At 46.2% G+C, this 19,939-nt stretch overlaps 1 protein-coding gene across 6 annotated transcripts in view; it reads right to left on the bottom strand.

The window, feature by feature from the left end:
- The window catches only part of PRDM11 (PR/SET domain 11), an 89,294-nt gene that overhangs the window by 26,797 nt on the left and 42,558 nt on the right, over positions 1-19,939 (bottom strand). For all 6 annotated transcript variants that reach the window (XM_060303301.1, XM_060303302.1, XM_030864607.2 and 3 more), the window contains one exon: positions 2,943-3,010. In XM_060303301.1, coding sequence (XP_060159284.1) covers positions 2,943-3,010 — 68 coding nt within the window. The remainder of the gene's footprint in view (positions 1-2,942; positions 3,011-19,939) is intronic.

The raw sequence follows: 19,939 nt of genomic DNA on the forward strand, positions 1-19,939 counted from the left end.
ATCCTTCAGCCTTCACCTCCCCCCCCAGAATATCACAGCCCAGGAGGCAGGAGAAGGAGTCCGAGACTTTGTCACCTGGCCAAGACAGTGGAGGGCCCGGGGCTGGGGCCTGGGCCTTGCACTCAGGCAGACTTTGGATGAGAGGCTGAGTCTCCTGTGCAAACCCCACTTCCCCCAGTACCACCTCCAAGACCTGCCAGGAAGGGCTTCCTAATCTCACCACATGGGATCAGGAAATTCTTTGTTGGTGGGGGAGGGGGCATCCTGGACAATGCAGGATCTTCATCAGCATCCTTGGCTTCTGCTCGACAGAAACCAGAAGCATCTACCTGCAGAGGTGTGACAACCAAAAATGTCTCAAGGCGCTGCCAATGCCTCCCGGGGACAAGAGAGCCTGTGGTTGTTGGCCACTGATTTCATGAAGGCAGTGCACGCACGCTCATCACGCGGGCGCCCGTTCTCTGCCTGGCCTACCGCTTCGGGTTTGAGGAGGTTAACCAACTCCATTCGATCATCTGCGAGAGCCTACGCTGTGACAGTGCTAGTGAGAGTGCCTGAAAGTTAGGAGGAGCTGTACAAATGGAAGCCTTACCTGAAGGGGAAAGGAGGGTTCCCAGGATGAACTGGCTTCCCCCTCACTCCAACTACCACCAGAAGGCCATCTCCCTGGCAACAAACCATACACCCAAACCGAACCTACTCCTTGAATCTCCAATGAGACGAGGGCCCACCATCTGCGACAACCCTGGCGCCACCCTGGATCAGAACGGGTCTTGGAGCAGGAACAGGATAGATCCCAGGCCAGCAAGATAGCAGTAGCTGAAGCCACCCCACACAAGGCCCAGGAAGCCATGCTGTGCCTGGTCCCTTGTGTACAAGCAGAAGGAACACCAGCCTAGACGTTCAGAGATGTTCTGCCACTGACTGCATGATCTGTTCTGTTCTGCCGCTGACTGCGTGATCTTGAGTAAGACCCTGCCCTGCTCTGGGCCTCAGTTTAGCACTGTAGCATGGAGATCAGAACAGAGCAGTGGTTCTCAACACCAGCGGCGCATCGTAATCACTCTGGAGAGCTTTAAAAATTACCAATGTCCTGGGCTCAGCCCCAGCCTGATTAAGTCAGAATCGCTGGGCGCTAGACGTCCACTCAGTTCGTACAGATGATGAATCCCCTTCTTTGCGGTTACCGTAAAGCCTTGTCCCGGCCAAAGCTTCAGTGAAGAAAGGTCTGACCCAGACTTCACTCAAACACACTCTCCTTTGCTTGCCTAGAGCCACACCAGAGCTACAGGCCAGGGGTCTGGGCCATGCAGCCCATCTGATGACCTGCCGGACACCGGGCCCCCACTTCCCACTTCTGAGTCTTTGCTCACAGTGTCCTCAAATGAAAGCCCAGCCCCTTTGAAGGCCCAGCTCAAAGGCCCTCCCCACCCCTGCTTTCATCTGAGCCCTCCCAGCGCATTGTCCATGCCTCCATCAAACAGCCTTATTAGAAAAAGCAATTTCCACGGCGGAAGGTGTGAGTCCTGGGAGGGCCAGGGGGGCAGGGCTGGGCCCACCCATCTAGGGCGCCCAGTACAGGCTCTGACTCGCCACAGGTGCTCAGGAATGGGTGGAGTTACATGTGCTAAGCTGACCTGCACCCGGCGGTCGCGGAGAAGAAGAGAGCAGAGGTTCCCATCCACCTTCTTGGAGCCACTTTCAGGGCATGGCTGACCTGATGCTGTGAAAGGGGGCTGGGGAGTGGGTGCCTGTCCCCACAGCACAAGGCTGGGGCCCGCCTGTCCCTCGGTGCCTCTGCTTCTGCACCTGTTAAATGACGATGAGGACAGTGGCCCCGACAAATAAGAGGGTGAATCCTTAAGGGCCCCGGACAGTGCAAGCTGCAGGCCACACCTCAGCGGGCCTCAGGCGGGAGCCCATGTGGGCAGTGGGGCGCCGGGGAAGGGGGCTGGAGCGCTTACCACAGCCTCCCCACCTCAAACCCATTTCTCCTCATTTGCTTGGCACGTCTCAGGGTTTACATCCAGCAATCTCCCTCTTAGCGAGGCCCTAACTGCCCTCCCTCCAAGCACAATCTCTCCTCAACCTCCCAGCCCCCAGCCCCCAGCCCCCAGCCCCACGGGGCACAGAACTGCACAAACACCGACAGTGGGCCTGATCCACGGCGCGGTTCTGCCCCTGGGTCCAGCCCTCTGAGGCCTCCCTTCCCTCCCAACCCAGCTCCTAACCCCCGTCACAGCTCCTGAATCCCAGAGAGAGGCCACCAAGGAGACGATGAGGCAAGCCCGACCTCCCACACTGCTGGCTGACCCCACCAGGCAGGGCCCCCCAGCACACCACACAGGCCAGCAGCACAGAACCCAAAGGAGTGCCCTCGGTCCCGAGCTCAGCTCGGCCGCCTCTGGGTGACCCTGGACCCGTCCCCTGCTCTCTCTGGCTGGCCGTGAAGGATCCTTCTGGCGCAAACGTCTGTCCCAAGCAATGGACAAAACCAGTCTAGCAATCGAAAACTGAGCTAGAGACTGTGCCCTTTTCTCTGGGGGGCTTTTTAACAATGGCTGAGGGCTGCACTGGGATGATTCCTGCACCCCTCCAGCCGGACTCTGCCTGTGAGAGGTGTCACAGTCCTGTGGCAAGGACACGCCCCCCCCCATGGGAATGCTGTCAGGAGCCTGGGGCCTAGGGCTTCCAGAAACACTGACAAGGGTGTCCCAGTAAATGACTGGTCTGGCCACAGGCCTCCTCCAGAGCCCCCTGAGGGAAGCCTGTGGGAGCTGGAGGGTTGGTCCCCCAGCGCTAGACACGTCTCTGCAAAGAGCAGTCCTGGGGCCTTCAGGGACCTCTAGCACTGGAGACCCTAAAGGCCCAACATGCTCCCTTGGCCTCCTTTCCAGAGTTCGGGCAAGGCTCCCGGGAAATCAGCAGACAGCAGGACTCACCTCATCCAGTTGGCTTTAGTCTCATCTGACCCATCAATGGACTTGTAGCGGTTGTTCTTGTCCACAATCTGGAAGACAGAGAGAGAGTCTAGAATGGGCATCCTCGAGGGGGCTCTCGTGTCTCTGGACTCCTCTCCAGACCAGGGCCCAAGGACACCACACAGAACCTTCCCGAGCTCTCCCCCTGCAATGCCCCCACTGCTGCAGGACTGACCCCTGAGCTGGGGCAGGAATCCCATCTCCCTCCTCTATCTTGATGGAATACCCAGCAACATGGCCAACAAGCGGCACTTCTAATAGCATCACGTTGCACCACCAGCTAAATTCAGTCCTTCCCCTCTCTCTATGCTTTCTGTGGGAGACAGAGGCACTGAGTGACTGGGCATATGTGATTTTGGAGGGCTTCTCCTCTCCCCAGTCTCCAAATGTTCAAGAGCCTCAGGGTTTGCAATGGGCCCCTTCATCTTCTATAAAATTGTCTTTATTTCATCATCACTTTCGAATCAGAGTTCAGCTGGATATGGAATTCTAAACAGATGAACTTTATTTTCTTCCAACAAATAAAGACTGCCAAAAAGGCTGCCATAGGCGCTTAAGCAACCTACTGTCAGTCTAGTGTTGTTCTTTCACGCATAATCTGTCTATAGTAAATTTTAAGACTTCCCCTGTATTCTTGATTTTCTGCAGTTTCACTATGTGGTTTTGAAATGGAGATTTACTTTTTAAAATTCTCCTCATTACTGGTCAAGCACATTACTTGATAAGGACTTATTTCAATTCTGGGAAATTCTGAGCTATTGTGCTTTTGAGTACAGCTTCTCAGTCATTTTCTCCAGTCTCTTCCAGCAGAATTTCTATTAAACAGATATGGTAGGAGTCCAATCTATTCTCCATGTCTTACAACTACCCTTTCATAATTTTCCCTCTTTATCTTTCTGGGTGATGCTCTCAGAAAATTTCTCAGAACTCTCTTCCAATTCACTCATTCTCTCTTTGACTTTGTCTGGTCCAGAGTTTATCTGTCTGCTGAGGTTTTTCCTTTCTTTCTGGCCTTCCTTTTTATTTGATTTTTTCCTTCCATTTTAAATGACTACTTTTAATGCAATGAATATTCTTCATTCCCAGATTTTCAATTGGTCTTTTTCATACCCATTTTTTCTTATTCTGCCTCTTTTTTGTTTTATAATGTTGTGTTCCTTCTTTTTCTAACAGCTTTATTGAAGTATAATTAACATATAATATACCATTTGATAAATTTTGACAAATGTATATATCACAATCAAGATAACAAACATATCCATCACCCCTAAGAACTTCTTCAGGGCCCCTGTAATCCCTCCCTCCTGCTTCTCTCCACATCTCCCTTTCCCAGTCCCCAGGCAAATAGTAAGCTACTTTCTGTCACCATAAATTACTTTGCAGTTTTCAAGACTTTACACAAGTAGAATCAAATGGAAGGCATGTCTGCCTTCTTTCACTCAGCACAATTATTCTGAGATTTGTTCCTACTGATGTGTGTATCAGAGTTTATTTCTCTGTATTGGTGAGTAGTATTCCACTGTTTGGATGTGCCACTATTTTTTTTTTTTTAATCTCCTTATTGATGGACATTTGGGTTGTGTCTAGTTTTTGGCCATTACAAATAAAGCTGCTAAGAGACATCACTAATAAATCTTTGTATAGACACATATGCTTTAATTGCTCTTGGGCAAATAATTAGTAGTGGAATTGCTGGGACACATGGTAAGAATAGGTCTAACTTTTAAGAAACTGCTAAACTGTTTTCCAAAGTGGTTGCACCATTTTACATGCCCACCAGCTGTGTGCGGGATTTCCAGTTGACTCACATCCTTGCCAATACTTGGTATGAACAGGCTTTTTCATTTTAGCCATTTTGATAGGTATGAAGCAGTATCTCATTGTGGTTTTAATGTGCATTTCTCTGATGACTAATGATACTGAATCTCTTTTTGTGCACCCATTTGTCAGCTGCGTTGTCTTCTCTGGTGAAGGGTCTATTCGAATCTTTTGCCCATTTTTTAAATAGTGGGGCTTTTTCTTATTGTTGAGTTTTGGGAGTTTTTAAAAAATACATTTTGGATACAAGTCCTTTATCAGGCATATGTCTTACAAATATTTTCTCCTAGTCTATGGCTTGTTTATTCACTCTTTTGGTGGTGTCTTTCTAAGAGCAGAGGCTTTAAATTCAAACGAACAAATAAAAACTCACTGTCTTTTTCTTCTTAATGGATGTTATCCTTACTTTATTTCTTTGAAGATCCTAAGGCTGTGAGTGTTAATTACCTGTTATCCCTTTCATCCACAGTAACAGAACCCCTGGATTATAACCGAATACCTGGCTACCTGTAATAACAGAATACATTTCTTGGCTTCTCCTCTGGCTAAGTTCTGGCCAATAGAACGTAGGTGGAAGTGTCATGTGTCATCTTCCTGAAAACTTTTTTAAAATACAGCTGATAGGGCTTCCCTGGTGGTGCAGTGGTTGAGAGTCTGCCTGCCAATGCAGGGGACACAGGTTCGAGCCCTGGTCTGGGTAGATCCTGCATGCCGCGGAGCGACTAGCCCCGTGAGCCACAGTTACCGAGCCTGCGCGTCTGGAGCCTGTGCTCCGCAACAAGAGAGGCCGCGATAGTGAGAGGCCCGTGCACCGCAAGGAGGAGCGGCCCCCACCTGCCGCAACTAGAGCAAGCCCTCGCACAGAAATGAAGAGCCAACAGAGCCATAAATAAATAAATAAATAAATAAAATTTTTTTAAAAAGGCAAAATTCCTTAAAAAAAAATACAGCTGATATATGCGCTTCTACTATCCTGCTGCCTGGAATGCAGATGTAATGGCTGGAGCTCTAGCTATCAACTTGGACTATGAGGCTATAATCCAAGCATTGAGACAGTGATTAGCTGGATCAAGCTTGGTTCCTGAGGACTTAATACAGGCTCAGAAGGTATTCACAGAAGAAAACTTAATTCCTGTTTTGCTCGAGCCACTGTTATTTTGAATCTCAGTGACTCACAGTCAAACCTACTCCTGATTCAGATCCTAGTTATTTTAAATTCATTTTCAGAATATGCTACTATTTTTATTTTAATTAGAGTGAATTCATTTGTCATTGTTTTTGAAGGCTGTCTTTGTAACATTAGTTTTCTTCATTAGTTCTGGAGGTTTGGTCCAGAGGCTCATCTTGAGTAGGAGTTTGTCTGCCTACCTCTTGCTTTTTCTCATTTGAAGCAGTCAACCTGGCTCCCCTCTCCACCTCACCTGGGGCACTTCTATTTCATAGTACCCTACAGGAGCTAAAACTGATTGCACTAGACTAGAGCCCTATGGGCCTTTGTTTTCAGTTCTGTGATCACTTCATGTTTCTCTCCTCTCTCTCTTTTTTTTTCTTTTTCTTCTCTTTTTTTTTTGGCTGGGGCTCAAAGTGTGAATCCTCAGTCCATCTGAACTGCAAGCCCTCGTGCCCCCGCCACACACATCTTCTTTACCTATACTCTTTCTCTGGACATTCGCATCCATTTCCACACTCCCAATCTGTTCATTACTCACAGATTTTCATCTCAAGCCCCAGGTGTGAATATCTGATTTCCCATGTGACACGCCCCCTTGGATATCTCACTGGCTGCTCAAACTCACCTCAGGCTCCACCCCCAAGCCTGTTCCTCTCATTTTCCCCATCACAGTATTTGAAACCACCATCCACTCAGGTTTCAGAAAGGAAGTCATCCCTACCAAACCCCAGTGAATTGTAACACTTTAAATGAATGAACTGTACAGTATGTGAATTATATCTCCATAGAGCTGCTAAAAAAAAAAAAAGGAAAGTCATCCTTCATGCCTCCCTCTTTTTTAAATTTTATTGAAGTATAGTTGATTTACAATGTTGTGTTAGTTTCTGCTGTACAGCAAAGTGATTCAGTTATACATACATATATTCTTTTTCATATTCTTTTCCATTATGGTTTATCACAGGAGACTGAATATAGTTCCCTGTAATGTACAGTAGGACCTTGTTGTTTATCCATCCTACATATAATAGTCTGCATCTGCTAATCCCAAACTCCCAGTCCTTCCCTCCCCCACCCCCCCCTCCCCCTTGGCAACCACAGGTCTGTTCTCTACAGCAGTGAGTCTGTTTTTGTTTTGTAGGTATGTTCGTTTGTGTCGTTTTTTAAGATTCCACATATAAGTGATACCATATGGTATTTGTCTTTCTCTTTCTGACTTACTTTAGTATCATAATCTCCATCCATTTTGCTGCAAATAGCATTATCTCATTCTTTTTTATGGCTGAGTAATGTTCCACTGTGCACATGTACCGCATCTTCTCTCTCCATTCATCTGTTGATGAACATTTAGGTTGCTTCCATGCCTTGGCTATTGCAAATAGTGCTGCTATGAACATAGGGGTCATGCCCCCCTCTTGATCCCCACATATCTAATCCCTCAGCAAGTCCTCCAAACCAAATTTCAAAACGGCTCCTGTCTCCACTGCTTCCTACCATCATCAGCTCTCCTCCAGACAGCTACAAGAGGTCCCTACTAACCTCCCTGATGCCATTCTTAACTCTCCACTGATTCTCCTCAAAGCAGCCAGAGGAATCTATTAATGTAAATTAGATCATGTCACCCACCAGCTCAAGAAGGCATACACTGTACTTACAATAAAATTCATACTTAGGTTCACTGCCTTGAAGGCTTGTACGACCTGGTCCCTGCCTACCTCCCAACTTCTCTCAGGCCTCTCTCTCCCCCTTCACTTTTCTGCAGCCACAATGCTGTAAGAGTGAGACTTCACGCTGCCTGCCACCTCTTTTCCCCACTCTTAAAAAAAATGATATTCATGAAATATCTCAAACATTCAGAAATTATAGAGAGTAATGTAACTGATCACCTTGTACCCATCAGTGAGAGCCAAAAAAAATGATCACCAGCATTTCTGTCCCGGACCTCTGTCTCCTCTTGCTTCAGGAAAATACATAGATGTTGTTGAAGACCATCTCTGCCTCCAATTCATTCTCTTTCCCACCCTCCCTCCATCCTGAAGCTGGAAGGGAACCTTCTCAATTTTACTATACAAGGATTTCTTCTAAAAACAACGTACAGAACCATTTTGCATGTTTGTACAGTTTACAGAAATGACACCCAAGTGAAGGTATTATCACTTTGGCAACGTTTTCTAAGTTTCGCACGGCTGGTCCCTTCCTATCTTTTGGGTCTCGGCTTCTGTCACTTCCTCAGAAGAAGGTTTTCTTGACCTGAGCCTCAGGTAGGTTCTCCCCTTCCACACCCTGACCTCCACGTGCCTCTCTCAGTATTATCTCTATAACACTGTCCTGTTGCTTCCTTTTAGAGACCCAATTGCAGGGTTTGTCTGCTTGCCAATGTGGTAACTGACTGCCTTCTCTTTAGGTCATAAGCTGGTGACGGCCAAGTGCATGGCTATCTGCTCATGACAGTGGCCTGGCCCCGGTTCCTAACACGGGGCACGGCTCACGGTAGAATACTGGTTGAATGAATGAAGGATTGGATGAACCGCCAAAGTATATACTGTTAATACTTGAGTATAAAGGAAATGAGTGGTGTGCTGGAGCTGGCTCGTGCTGGCTAACGAGAGCTGACTGCGAAATTTTCCAGAATCTCATGAACCAGTTGTGAAACACAGCCAGCATTAAAAATTAAATTACATAAACTTACAATTCAATACATTCTATTTTTACGAAGGTAATATATACCCAGTTTCCTAATGATTTTACTATATTTTACGATATCAGTGTTCTCGAGGGTACTGGCATCTACCGTATCCGCGTGGTAGAGATACTATAGAATAACTGTCACGATATATCTCTTCCCAGCTACTCATTTCATGCCTTCATGTTGGCAGCTTGAAACCAGCCATGCTGGGAGCCTTGACATCAAGAAAACTGGCACATGTATCCTGCAGTACAACCATCAGCAGGCAGCAGGTTGCTAAATATTTGCTAGCACATCACACCATATGTTTGTATGTGCATAGACAGTCTGGGAGATGCGTTTCACCTCTGGTTACCTCTAGAGGGGAGGGCAGAAGGAAGGAGGATGAAGCTTTTGCTCTGTTTGTCTAGCTACAAGACTATACTGTCTCCGTGGCTTAAAACTCTCAGACAAAAAAGAGAAAACATGCAGCTCAGGCTTCCCCTCCCCTGGCAATCTCCCCAGATGACACCCCAGTCTACAGGGACCTTCCCCTGGAATCTCAGGGAACCCTGTACTTTATCATAATACTAACCACCCTTCATTATCATTTTCAGATTGCTCCTTTCTCTCTGCGGGGAAAAGAGAAGCATCTGTAGGTCCCGCAGCCAGTAGCAAGAGCACCTAGTGGGTAGTGAGAGTCGCGGAGCCCGAGGAATCGGCTAGAGCCTCAGCGTCACCACCGACGAGCTGAGTGGTCTTGGGCAAGTGACTTCCCTGGTCAGGCTTCAGTTTCCTCCCCTGTAAAAAGGGGTAAAAACCAACCTTGCGGCACTGCCATAATGACTGATTTGGAGGCGCTCCATAAGAGGTCGCTGTTAGCACCGTGATCGTAATGGTGATTATTAAAGGGACCAAATGTTCGTTCTGATTAATTCTGGGTGGTAGGGGTCAACAGTAGTTGTAATCAGACTTTTTGCAGCTTCAGCTGGGCCGAGAGGCCTGAGTGGGAGCCGTGAGGGACACAGGAGCTGCCTGAGGTCTCTGTTGCTGGCTTCAGATCCCCCTAAGATCTCCAGGTTTGCTGAGGGATGTTTCTTGGTTTATCGTCCCTGTCAGTCAGGATTTTCTCCAATCGAGCATTCATTCATTCAGCAAATATCACCAAGGGAGCAGCTACAGTGACAGGCTCTGGGGATAAAATGGTGATCTGGGAAGACAATGTCTTTGCTCTCACAAAACTCACAGTCCAGGGGATGCAGAAGAGAGGCCACTGTACTGTCCCGTGGTCAGCAGTGTCGTGGGGAATTCTGTGGAACACGGGAGCGCAGAGCTGGAGCCCTGTACCTGGTGGTCAGTGGAGGACTTCTCGGAGGGTGTGGAATCTAAGCTGCCGTCTTGGAGAAGAAGAGGGCGAGGGGGTTCTAGGTGGAGGAAGCGGGGGCGCGCAGGATCACGGAGGGTATTTAGAGCACATCGCATGTTACTGATTAGCCCTGCCATCCGAGTAGACAGCGGGCTGTGGGCCTCAAGTCCTGCGACTGAGATGGTCCACGAAGGCCCGGTCAGGGCCAGATGCTCGGGACCAAGCCCAAGAACACTGGTTTCCCAGCATCCTCCTTTGCCTCATCCTTCAAGGTCGATTCCTTGGCCTCCTGAACCCAGCACTTCCTGGACCAGCCCAGACTCTGAACACTGTGATGTGAGAAGGACTTTGATAACCTGGGCCTGACCAGAGAAGGACGACCTGCATGGTAAGAGGGTCCCTTAGACTGGAGAAGAAGAGGCTAGAGAAAGCAGAGCCGTCATCAAATGTGGGAAGGACCACAATGTGGGGGAGGGCAGGCAAAACCAGGACCACTTAGAGGACACAGGCCTGAACTCGGCGTGAGGAATATGCATGCAGAACGGTCCTAAGATACATGTTCTAACATGCAAAACCGTCCTGCAATGGAACAAGAAGCCTTGTGAGGTGGTGAGTTTCTTGTTACTGGAAGTATTTAAGCAGTAGCAGGATGACTCGTTGTCAGGGAAGCGGAAGAAAGAATTTCCCCACTGAGTGGAAGTCTGTCCTAAATGACGTATAAAATTCTGTCTAAGAATTTTATGATGCTATGTGGACCGATCCTCAGAAAATAATATAAAAAAACATAAGGTTTGGCTCCCTGGGTCAAGCATGGGTCCATGTGGACTAGAACACTATTTCTGACCATGGTAATAATTAACAGAGACATCAATAATAAAACGTCACCCGTTGCCATTGATGGAGCAATTTTACTGTGCCAAGTACTCTGATCTCATGAATTCTCACAACTCTATGAAGGTAGCTACAACTATTATCTCCATTTTACAGACTAGGAAACTGAGGTTCAGACCCAGTAGGCAACCTGCCTGAGGCCACAAAGGAAATGTGTGGGGCAGCTAGAGTTTAGACTCTGCAGGTACAGCCCTTGCTCTTAAGCGCTCTGCAGAGTGATGGATGTCACCCCCAGGCTCCCCCAAATGACCTCATCAGAATCAACCAGGATCATGTCCTGGGCCCTCTCCGGTGGACTTCCAGCTTTGCTGCTGGTTTGAGCAAATCATTATCTTTCGCATACTGATGCGAAGGTCGGCATTTTAACAGGGAGGAACATTCTGCTTTGCGGCAGAACGTCTGCCACAATCGAGGATTCACTGTTGGACTCCTCTCAATAACCAGGTGCTGGCAAGACTGGATTTTTAAAAACCTGATTTGCCTGCCACTTTCCAGGAACCCAATGAATCCATAAAACGTTCTGATTTTCAGCTCTGCAACTCCTCATAGAGCAAAGCGGTTACAAAAACGATTTGTGAAGCCACTGACAGTTGACAAAGCTCTTTCACATGTCTCAGATGCTCCTCCCAGAAGCCCAGGAGGCAGGCGGCATCACCTCAGTCCCCGGCCACTTCCCAGGCTGGCTAGCTGAAACGTAGAGAGATAAAGAGGCCGGCCTGAACTTGAACTTGAACTCTGGCTCCTGCTATGCCCAGAAACACGGAATGAAGAACGCTTAAATTGAAAGGGGGCCTCTGAGATTATTCAGGGCCTGGGTTCCTAACTTGGTGTCTATGGATGGACTTCGGCCAGGAGAATGGGGGGCAGTCCCTTAAAATGTGCATAGCATTTTATGAATATACATGAGTATAACCCCCTAGGTATACGAGTATATGAGTATAACCCCCTAGGTATATGAGTACATGAGTATAACCCCCTAGGTATATGAGTACATGAGTATAACGCCCTAGGTATATGAGTACATGAGTATAACCCCTTAGGTATATGAGTATATAAGCATATGAGTATAACTCCCTAGGTATATGAGTATATGAGCATATGAGTATAACCCCCTAGGTGACTCAAGAAGGCTCAAGAACCATGATCTAACCCAGCCCCACACCTCCCGCACCACCATTTAACCGATGATGGAATTAGTACAGTCAGTGCTATGTATCTGCGGGTTCCACACCCACGGAGTCAACCAACCAAGGATCAAAACTATTTTTAAAACTTTTTTCCAGAAGTTCCAAAAAGCAAAATTTAAATTTGCCACACACCAGAAACTATTTACATAGCATTTACAATAATTTACATAGCATTTACATTGTATTAGGTATTATAAGTATTCTAGAGATGATTTAAAATACACAGGAGGATATGTGTAGGTCATATGCAAACACTGCACCATTTTAGAGAAGGGACTTGAGCACCCATGGATTTGGGTATCCATGGAGGCCCCTGGAACCAATCCCTGCCGATTCTGAGGAACAACTGTACGTACTTCCTTTCATTATTCTATTTATCAAATTTCAAAAAGGCCCTGGAGACCTGGTAAATGAGGCATGTTTACATACAATCCCAAATTCCACATCCAGGTTTTACAACTGTAATTTCACTCATCACCCCCAGCCGGTCCTGAAACCCATGTGAAGCTAACTGGAGATAATACAGCTGCAACGTGCTTATCACCTACTACACACCAGGCACGCGACAAGCATGAACAATAGCAACTCATGGGGTACGTTCCATTAGATTGTGCATCCCCATCTGATGGGTAAGAAAACTAGAGCTCAGAGAAAACAGTGACCAGCCCCAAACACGCTTCTTTCAAGCGGGAGGAATGCGAGTCCAGAGCCCCGTCACCAGTGCAGCTCTTCCTTTCCCAAGTCCCTCTGCTCTGTCTGGAAAAGGCACCCACAGAAACGAGCACCCTCTACCCTGAACACTCAGCCTCACTCTCCTTGGTAATAAATCTGGCTGTTGGTGAAACTGATGAAATGAGCCCTTGGACCAGGACTTGAGGAGCGGGGTCAGGAAACTGGCCTGAATCCTGTCTCTTCATTATGCCTGACGTGAGGGTCTTGGGGCAAGGGTGGGGGAGATAGCCAGGAGAATGTGCCCATCTGGGAGGCAGCAAAAATGCAAATAAGAATGGGCATGCTGTCAGACAGAAATTAGCGAGCAACAAACTTTATACATCATGCTACAGACCTGAAAGGTCTTCCTGGTTAACAAGGCAGAGGGAGGTGGTGACAGAGGCAGAGGGAGGTGGTGACAGGACAGGTGTGAAACTCACCCCATGGGGTTATTCAGAACACAACCTGCACACCCATCTTGGGCAACTCTCCCTAATAACCAGTGAAATGGACAAGAGACAGAAAAAAGCAGAGAAAAAACCCAAAGGCCCACAAGGAGATATCGCTTCACACCTACTAGGATGGTTAGAATCAAAAAGGCAGGTAACAGTAAATGTTGGAAATCAGAAGAGAGAAATCAGAGCCCTCATATACTGTCGGTGGGAATGTAAAACGGTCCAGTCACTCCGGAAACAGTCTGGCAGCTCCTCAAACAATTAAACATAGAGTTACCATATGACCCAACAGTTCCATTCTGAAGCACAGACACAAGAGATGGGAAAACATATGTCTACACAGAAACCTGTACACAAGTGTTTACAGTAGCATTATTCATAATAGCCAAAAGGTGGAGACAACCTAACTGTCCGTGCAAGAATGCACAGATAAACAAAACGTGGTATATCCACACAGTAGAATATTATTCGGCCATAAAAAGGAACGATACCTGTTACAACGCGGACACACACCTTGAAAACATTAAGCCACGTGAAAGAAGCTGGTCACAGAAGACCACACAGTATATGATTGATTCTGTTCACATGAAAAGTCCAGAATAGGGAAATTGATAGAGACAAAGAGTAGAGTAGTGGATGCCTAGGGCTGGAAGGGAAAGAAGGGAAGAGGTGGGTAACAGCTAAAGGATGGAGTTACTTCCTGAGGTGATGAAAATGTACTGAAACTGACTGTGGTGATGCTGCACATATCTGGGAATACACTGAAGACCATTGAACGATACTTTAAATGGGTGAATCGTGTGGTACATGACTTCCATCTCAATAAAGCAGTTTAAAATACCTGCCAAACCTTCAGCAGCCATCAGACAAGGAAAAGGAAACGACCTTACGTCACTGGCTTGAAAAGCCTTCCCCAGAGAAAAGGGTGTGTCCGTGGCAGTGGGAAGACCGACAGACGTCACGTGGGCATCTAGACAGTCACATTCGGGGTTGGAGATTAGGAGCTCAAGCTTTGGTTCGGAGACCTGCTTCCACACTGCATGGCCTCAGACAAGTAACCTGGCCCTTTAAGCCCCAGTTTCCCAATCTGTAAAAGGGGGATGATAACACCTATCCCATAGAACGGTTGTGAGGATACAAGAATTAAGCCACACAAATCCTTCAGTGCCCAACGAACAACAGCAATTGTTGTTGCTATTATGATGCTTGCCCACCAACCCTAACTAGCATTTGCTGAGGACCCACCGGGGTTTAAGTGGTGCTGAATTTGGCTCTGAGGGTATAAATCAGACAAGACTTCTCCTGGAGGAATTTTCAAACACCAGGAAACCCCCAAACCCCTATTGTTAAAGCCAGAAAGTTCACTAGAGATGAGTGTTTCTCAAAGTCGGGTCTCTGGATATGTTCTCAAGATCCAAAAGTTCTAAGAATGTTTAATTCAATGTTTTCCTTAAAAAAAAAAAAAATCAATACATGGGAATCCCCATGAGATTTCTGCCCCACAAGAGTACTGTGCTTGTGGAAACTCCCTGGTGGTCCAGTGGTTAAAACTCCGTGCTTCCACTGCAGGGGGCCTGGGTTAGATCCCTGATCTGGGAATGAAGATCCCGCAAGCCCTATCGCGCAGCCAAAAAAAAAATTAAAAAAGAGTATTGTGCTTGTGACTGAGTTGGCACCCGTGGTAGGTTGAATTCTTGGCGCAGCTCTCGCCCCTCCCTATCACCCTGGCCGTGTGACTCCGCACTAGACTCTGTCTTACAGGTGGCCCATACTTCTTCACTCCTTGACCTTGGGTTCAGCCACATGACTTATTTGGCCAATGGGGTGTTAACACGCACGATGCGGACACGGGCTTGAAACGTGCTTGTGAGGGTGGGCTTGCCTCCGGGATGAGAAGAGCTTCCCCAGGGAGCCTCCGCCTCTTCAGTCTGGGCCCAGAACAGACACACTTGGAGCAGACTTGGGCCTCGGTGAGCAGCCAAGCCCAACTAAATCACCCCAACCGCAGGGAACCAGTGGACACACCAGAATCAATGAGGATCTGCAATCAGCCAGCAGATACCGGAGCTGGGCTAAATGATTGTTGTTCTATACGCCAGGGGTCAGCAAACCAGGGCCTGCAGGCTTAATCCAGCACCCCCCAATTGTTTTGTACAGCCCACCAGCTAAGAATGGTTTGTACATTTCTAAATGGTTGAAAATAAATCAAAAGAAGACTATTTCATCATGTGAAAATTACGCGGAATTCACATTTCGGTCTCCATAAACAAAGTCTTACTAGAACGCACACACCTCCGGCTGCTCTCACACCGCAATGGCAGGATTGAGTAGTGTGACAGACACGGTATGGGCCACAAAGCCTAAAATACTTACTATCTGGTCCCTTAACACAAAAAGTTTACAGAGCTCCATTCTATTCCACTGCTTGTCCCATTGTCACAGCTGACTGTACAACACCAATTATGACTACTTGCCATGAGCCGATGAAAAAAGAACAGATACCAAGTTTAATATGGAAATGATGCATTCTGGCAAAGACTAAGACACATCGTGGCAGTTGCATTAATGAAAGATTTCCCAGTGTTTTAAACAGAGACAAAGAAAAGTGTCACGTGGCACACAAAAGCACAGGCATGCCCAATGCGGAAGAAGCCGTGTCTAAGTAGTATTCACCCTATAAACAGCACGTTAGTTTCAGTAACACATTATCCAACACAGGACATTGATTTTGTTCATTTGAATTATGTTGGTTTGTATAGTTCTGTTCATTTTATATTTTTAAGTCTGTCTCGGGTTTATAGTTGTTTAAAAGCTATAAGAAATGTGTTTATCTAGTTTTTTATGTTTAAACCTTTTAAAGTAACTTTAGAATAAAATTAATGTAACACTGGGACCCCATAAAGAATAAAAGTCAGACACCTGACCAAAGTGCCCATGAAAAGATGCTCAACATCACCAGTCATCAGGGAAATGCAGTTAAAACCACAACGAGACACCAGTTCACACCTCTCAGAATGGCTTTCACCAAAAAGACAAGAGATAACAAGTGTTGACGAGGATGTGGAGAAGAGGGAACCCTTGAGCACTGTTTTGGGAATGTAAATTGGTGCAGCCAGTATGGAAACCAGTATGGAGGTTCCTTAAAAAATGAAAAATAGAACTGCCATATGATCCACTAATCCCACTTCTGGGTATTTAACCGATGGAAACTTAACACAAAAAGGTATCTATACCCCCATGTTCACTGCAGCATTATGTATAACAGCCAAGAAATGGAAACAACCTAAGTGCCCATCAACGGATGAACGGATAAAGAATATGTGGATAGATATACAAGGGAATATTTTTCAGCCATAAAAAGGAAGGAAATCCTGCCACGTGCAATGGCATGGATGGGCCTTGAAGGCATTGTGCTAAGACAAGTGAGATCAAGACAAATGCCGTATGATCGCACTTATATGTGGAATCTAAAACAACAAGCAAACAAACCCTGAACTCATAGATACAGAAAATGGGTGATTGCCAGAGGCGGGAGGTGGGGTGTTGTCAAAATGCAGGAAGGGTGGTCAAAATAAATTACTCCTGGGTATGTGATGTACAGCACGGTAACTATAGTAAAATATATACATATATTTTAAAAAGCGGCCTCAATATAACAAAAGTGCGAAACACAACTGCAGTGCAAGTGCTGTGGAGACAAGGAATGTTGAAGGTCAAGTTAGAAGCCGGCTTATAGTGAAAATTCAGAAGAGTTCAGAATAGTTTTTCATGCTTTATTTTTGTTCCATATAGAGTTTGAGAATTAAAGACTCAGTTCCAGCCAAAACTAGTTCACTAGCATATTATATTTGGGGTTGGGGGGGGATATCTTTGGTTTGGTTCATGATTCAGTAACCAAACTACCAGCATTTATAAAAGTTATACAAGCCAAGCCATTTAATGCTTCTGATATTAAGAGGAATCTTAGGGTTGAGGTACATATTTTTATTCCTGGAAAAGCTGATATTGAATCAATAGTGTTTTAAGATCCATAACATCTTAGAACATGAGAAAAGCAACTTTTTTCTAGCATCATCTTCCACTTTTCCTTCTAAGCACATCCTGTACCTCTGCTATACCCCATTACCATTCCACACCTCAACTTACACATGTGTCCCTGGGCCTTTGCACATGTTATGCCCACTGCTTGTGATTCCGTGTTCCCTCATTTCCTGACTCTGTTGGCCACTCACTTCAACACATCCCTCAAAACCTAGTTCAGGCTTAGAAGCAAGGACACCCCAGGAGCAATGCACACACCTAGTGCCCAGAGATTTGAATTCTAAATACCATTTCTCACTAAAGCAAATTAGAGCTCCTAAGAGAGATGGCTAGAACATCTTCTTTGGGACTTCCCTGGCAGTCCAGTGGTTAAGACTCTGAGCTTCCACTGCAGGAGGCACGGGTTTGATCTCTGGTCAGGGAACTAAAGAACCTGCATGCCACGTGCCATGGAAAAAAAAAAAAAAGAACTTCTTTGCACAGGAAGTAAGGAAATACTAAAAGAAGGACAAGAAGCCAGTCTGAACGGGTTCCTGTTGGCCACATCTAGGGCAATTTAAAGCTCAAAATGAATAATGACGGGAATGGACTAGAACACACTGAAGAAAAAAAAGAATCCTTGAGTCCATACTGATACTAAAAATAACTTTAAGGAATGAGGTGGGGGAGAAAGTTGAGCACTTTTTTTCCTAACAGAAGAATGTCAAGTCATAAGTGTAGAAGGAATGGTTACAAATCATTTTGAACCATGAAAAATAATTGATACAGGCAAGAATCATCAATAGTTGCTAAAAGCACTGGGTTAAAGAGAAGACAAACGGACGTCACGTGTTCCTGCTATCTGCAGTGCGAAAGACAAAACACCCTCTGTGCCAAAAAATCTATAATCTGAACCTATCATGAGGAAACAATCAGACAAATCTAAACTGTGGAACGTTCTACAAACAACTGTCCTGAACTCTTCCAAAGCAGCGATATCGTGAAAGAGAAAACACAATGCAGGGAAACTGTTCTAGAATAAAGGAGACTAATGAGACATGACAAGTAAATGCAATGTGTGATGCTTGAGCGGGTCCTGAATGGAGGGAAAACTACCAAGGCCGTTACGCAAGGCAATTGGGAAAATCTGAATATGGATTGTAGTTGAGACAGTACTGTATCCATGGTTAAATTTCCTGAATATAATAATTATATTGTGATTATACAGGACAGGGGTCAGCAGACTACTGCCGGCAGGTCAAATCCAGCTCCTCATCTATTTTTATACAGCCTGTGAGCTAAGTGTGGTTTTGCTTGTTGTTTTTTTAATAATTGAAAAAACTTTTTTCGTATAATTTCATTTGTTTGATTTTCAAAACTTGTGAAACTCAAATTTCATTTGAACTTATATGAAATTCACATGTCAGTGCTTACAAATAAAGTTTTATTGGAACCCAGCAACGCTCATTCATTCATGTGCTGTGTACGGCTGCTTTCATGGTATAAAGGCAGAGCTGGGTAGCGGTGACAGACACTGCATAGCCCGTGAAGCCTGATGTCTGGAACTACGTCTCAAACAGTTCAGAAAAACCAAACGAAAAAGAATGTGTGCGCGCGCGCGCGTGCGTGCACGTGCCTATAGGTAGATATATGGAGAGAGACTGAAGCAATTGTTATAAAATGTTAGCAGCGGGCGAATCTAGATGCAGGGTGTGTGGCTGTTGATCATACTATTCTCATACTTCTGTAGAGTTTGAAATTTTCAGAATAAAGAGTTAATAGAAATTAACAAATAAGCACGAAACTCACTTGCTCAGACTCTCACACACACACAGAAGCCCAACCTGTTTCAAATGGGCCTTCTTTTCTTCCTGGACCAGCCCCTTGTTCTTCCCTTCTCTGAGTCCCACCCCACCCCCTGCTCCCGCTGACATCTTGCACTGTTGCAACTGTCTGCTCAACACTTCATCTATCCCAGCTACTCGGGATTTCTCAGACTCTGTTCTGGAGGGCGTCATGAGCTTTTGCACATCCAATTTCAAGTTTTAAAATAAATCTCCATTTTTACGATGGAAGCTGAAATGGAAAACACTGAAACCCCATTTCACGTCTGCTTCTCCCCAGAACAGTAGGAGCCTGGCAGGCAGAGAGGCTGGCTGACTGCGGGAGAACAATCCCACCACACAGTGTCCTCTCTATAAGGAGGCCTGGGAAATCTCCCATCCAGTCTCTACCCAGAAAAGGAGACCTCCTCGGGAGCTACCTGGGACTTCTCGAGTTATGGCCAGAAAGTACTGGTAGCTAAGCAGGCTTGCCTTTTCCCAGTGGCTGCCGGACTGGGACCTTCTATAGCTAAAAGTGCACGCACAGGTCATTATGGTATGCATTTTTAGCCTCATTCCTGGCTCCATTTAGGGTCTCCACCCTTGTTTTTCTTTCTTCTCTCTCTCTCAGTTTTAATATGCTATCATGTTATATTTGATATATGCTGCTAGGCTGCCCTAAATCCCTTCTGGAACCAGACTGGGTCTCAGTGAAAAGCTGAAACAGAAACCCTGTGCTGGCCTCCTCTTTCTCTGCCTCTTACCAAACCATATAGCTGCCTGGCGCTCCCCAAGCATCTCATGCCTGCAGCATCGTCTCTGGCCTGCAGTGCCTGAGGGCAGCCTGGCAACCT

Source organism: Globicephala melas, chromosome 8 (assembly GCF_963455315.2).
Source record: "Globicephala melas chromosome 8, mGloMel1.2, whole genome shotgun sequence".
Taxonomy (NCBI): Eukaryota; Metazoa; Chordata; class Mammalia; order Artiodactyla; family Delphinidae; genus Globicephala; species Globicephala melas.